Source organism: Sus scrofa, unplaced genomic scaffold (assembly GCF_000003025.6).
Source record: "Sus scrofa isolate TJ Tabasco breed Duroc unplaced genomic scaffold, Sscrofa11.1 Contig666, whole genome shotgun sequence".
Classification (NCBI taxonomy): domain Eukaryota; kingdom Metazoa; phylum Chordata; class Mammalia; order Artiodactyla; family Suidae; genus Sus; species Sus scrofa.
Genome location: NW_018085282.1, coordinates 11,667 through 15,138, shown reverse-complemented (window position 1 = coordinate 15,138; position 3,472 = coordinate 11,667). Strand labels below are relative to the sequence as shown.

The window sequence follows — 3,472 nt, the reverse complement described above, 5'->3', positions numbered from 1 at the left end:
GTGGCTCAGTGGAAACCAATCTGACCAACATCCATGAGGATGCAGTTTCGATCCCTGGCCTTGGTCAGTGGGTTAAGGATCCGGAGTTGCCATGAGCTGTGGTGTAGGTTGCAGGCTAGGCTTGGATCTGGCATTGCTGTGGCTGTGGACTAAGCCAGTGGCTACAGCTCCAATTGGACCCCTAGCCTGGGAACCTCCATATGCTGCGGGTGTGGCCCTAAAAAGACAAAAAAGAAAAAGAAAAGAAGAAGTTCTGAGGAGCTAATGTACAGCATGGCAACTTTAGCTATTAACATGGCATGGCATACTCGAAAGTGGCTGGAAGTAGATCCTAAGCATGCTCACCACACCCAGAGAAAAGAGGTAACTATTTCCCTAAGTTAATGTTCCTGATCGTGGTCATCATGCTGCAGTATATACATACAACAAGTTAACACGTTGTACACTTTAAGTACATATAATTTTATTTGTCAATTATTCCTCAATAAAGTTAAAAAACTAAAATCTTAACATTGTCTACATCCCATTTAAGATACACTTTTACTTTTTAAAGGTATAGCTATACCCAAATAAACTGACAAATTTAGCTTTTCTTATTCCTAAAGCTAAATGACTCAATAAAATATTGTCGATAAAGCATAAAATGTGTGGGTACAGATGGCAGTATTGTAGAAAAACAGTAAGTGAAGGTCTGGTGACATATGTTATTATCCAGGTTGGCTTCGTTCTGCAGAAGATAAAATGGGTGGTAAAGACATATTTGCCTTTTGGGGAATTTATGAAATACCAGTACCTTGTCTGAATGGGTATGCATGGTGAGTTTTTACCTTTTTAAGTCTAAATGTTAACATTGTATCAAAAATTGAACAAATGTGTGCACATCTGAGCTTGTGCATCTGTGTTTCATGTGCATGTATCACAAATATCTTTTTTTCCCATCGACTTTGAGATATCAAAACTTGTGGTAAGGAATCATGTCAGCTGCTAAATAACTTACAAAATTATTTATTTAGCTTCTCTGTATCTTGAAATTCACCTGCAGCTGACCCTATATCACACTCTACTCAGAGAAGTGGTTGTAAGAAACAGTATCATAACCTGCTTTGTCTGTGAGTAACAAAAGATGCAAAATATCTTCCACTTGTTTTTCTGATCCACTACCTCACCGTAATCCATCACTTTTGCCTTGTAATTTCTGCAGAAACTGTGATCACTCATAATCCAATTCATATTGGGTGTTTAAATAAGCTTTAGCATTCCTCCCCCTTTTCTCTCCTACTTCTACTAACAGAACTATATAGCCACCCAAACTGAAAGTGTCTCTTTTTTTCTCTGAAAATAATACCTTTAATAATAATTATCCAAAAATGGGAAAAAGAGGAGGGTCACATGAAAAAAAATGAGGATAGGTCAAATATTTATTGAGTCAAGAATGATGACTCAAAAGAATGCTTTTGCTTTAAAAAATACTTTTTGTTTTTTTTGTGTTTTTTAGTTTTTTGTTTGTTTGTTTGTTTTTTGTCTTTTTAGTGCCACACCCATGGCATATGGAGGTTCCCAGGCTAGGGGTAGAATCAGAGCTGCAGCTGCCAGCCTACACCACAGCCATAATAACATGGGGAACTGAGCCGAGTCTGTGACCTACAATACAGCTCACAGCAATGCTGGGTTCTTAACCCACAGAGTGAAGCCAGGGATCAAACCTTCATCCTCATGGATATTAGTCAGGTTTGTTTCCAATGAGCCATGATGGGAACTCCAAAAACATTTACCTTTTTAATAATTGCCTTTTTTTCTTTCTCTGTGAAAATTCACCAAGAAAAAAAAATTTAAGCACTTACTAGAAATATTATAAGTGAATAGTAATAGTGCTATTTCCCTCAACTGAATTCCAAGTTCATTTTTCTCTTTTACAAGAACAGACTAATGGAACAAAACAATGAAACCTCTGGGGGAGATTTTATTTTGCTTGGATTCTCAGACCAGCCTCAATTGGAGGTCATCCTTTTCGTGGTGGTGTTGATATCCTATCTTTTGACCCTCCTGGGCAACACAGCCATCATCCTGGTCTCCTGCCTGGACTGCAGACTTCACACACCTATGTATTTCTTCCTCACAAATCTCTCCTCTCTTGACCTTTGCTTCACCACCAGCATCGTCCCCCAGCTCCTCTGGAACCTGAAGGGACCAGCTAAGACCATCACGCCAGTGGGCTGTGCCATACAACTCTATGTGTCCCTGTCCCTGGGCTCCGCTGAGTGTGTTCTCCTTACCATCATGGCATTTGACCGCTACGTGGCAGTCTGCAGACCTCTTAATTACACTAGCATCATGCACCCATCATTTTGCAAGGCCTTAGCAGGAGTAGCATGGCTCAGTGGAGTAGGAAACACTCTCATCCAAGGAACCATCACCCTTCGGCTTCCTCGATGTGGACATCGCCACCTGCACCACTTCTTATGTGAAGTGCCCGCCATGGTCAAGTTGGCCTGCGTGGACATCCAAGCAAATGAAGTCCAGCTTTTTGTGGCCACATTAGTCCTCCTTCTTCTTCCTGTGGCATTGATATTGGTCTCCTACGGATTCATTGTCCAAGCCGTGATGAAAATTAAGTCCGTCCAAGCTTGGCGCAAGGCTCTCGGGACCTGTGGTTCCCATCTACTGGTGGTGTTCCTCTTCTTTGGGCCCAGCTCGGCCATATACATTCAACCAAAGAGATCCTATGGCCGAAGTCAGGGCAAGCTCCTTACACTCTTTTATACTGTTGTCACCCCCACACTCAACCCCCTGATATATACTCTGCGGAACAAGGATGTGAAGGGAGCCCTGAGAAGACTGCTGAGAAGAGGACAAAGTTCCTAAGGAAAAATCAGGGAAATAGCGACTTTGTGTTGTGGAAAGTAATTAAAGAGACCTAAGGTTAAATCACTCCTCCCAAGTAGAAAGTGTGTGTTGCTTACTTCTCTGTCTGTATTTAAGTGTAACGTGGCTAACACGGTTTAGAAAAAAGAAGCACATTTAGATTCAACTCGAACAGCTCATGGAACCTCATGTGTGTATGAGTGCATGTGTGGTATACACATACTCACGCTTCCTTTTATTAAACGTCTTTGAAGGGCTGCAGTACAGGTTCAGATCGGGAGATTCTGTAATCTACCCAATATATATGTGCTTACATATCTGACTAGGGAATTAAATAGTGTTCAATATGCAAATAGAAAATTGAGACGTATATGCTCGTGTCAGGAAATTACTGTAGTATTTTCTTCTTCTTCTTTTTTCTTTTTTTGTCTTTTTCGTGCCACTCCTGTGGCATATGGAAGTTCCCAGGCCAGGGGACAAATTGGAGCTGTAGCTGCTGGCTGATGCCACAGTCACAGCAACCAGATCCAAGCTGTGTCTGTAACCTACACCACAGCTCACAGCATTGCCGGATCCTTAACCCACTGATAGAGGCCAGGGATCATACCTT

The 3,472-nt window shown here is 41.6% G+C and overlaps 1 protein-coding gene across 1 annotated transcript; it reads left to right on the top strand.

Moving 5' to 3' along the window:
- Positions 1-1,926: 1,926 nt before the first annotated feature.
- Positions 1,927-2,862, top strand: LOC100154120 (olfactory receptor 2G6-like). Its single transcript, XM_001928296.3, has one exon. The coding sequence runs from the start codon at positions 1,927-1,929 to the stop codon at positions 2,860-2,862; it is 936 nt and encodes a 311-aa protein (XP_001928331.2).
- The last annotated feature ends 610 nt before the right edge of the window (positions 2,863-3,472 follow it).

What these genes read in the sequence shown, in the direction of transcription:
- LOC100154120 (XM_001928296.3), top strand. Translation starts at nt 1,927, where the DNA reads ATGGAACAAAACAATGAAACCTCTGGGGGAGATTTTATTTTGCTTGGA.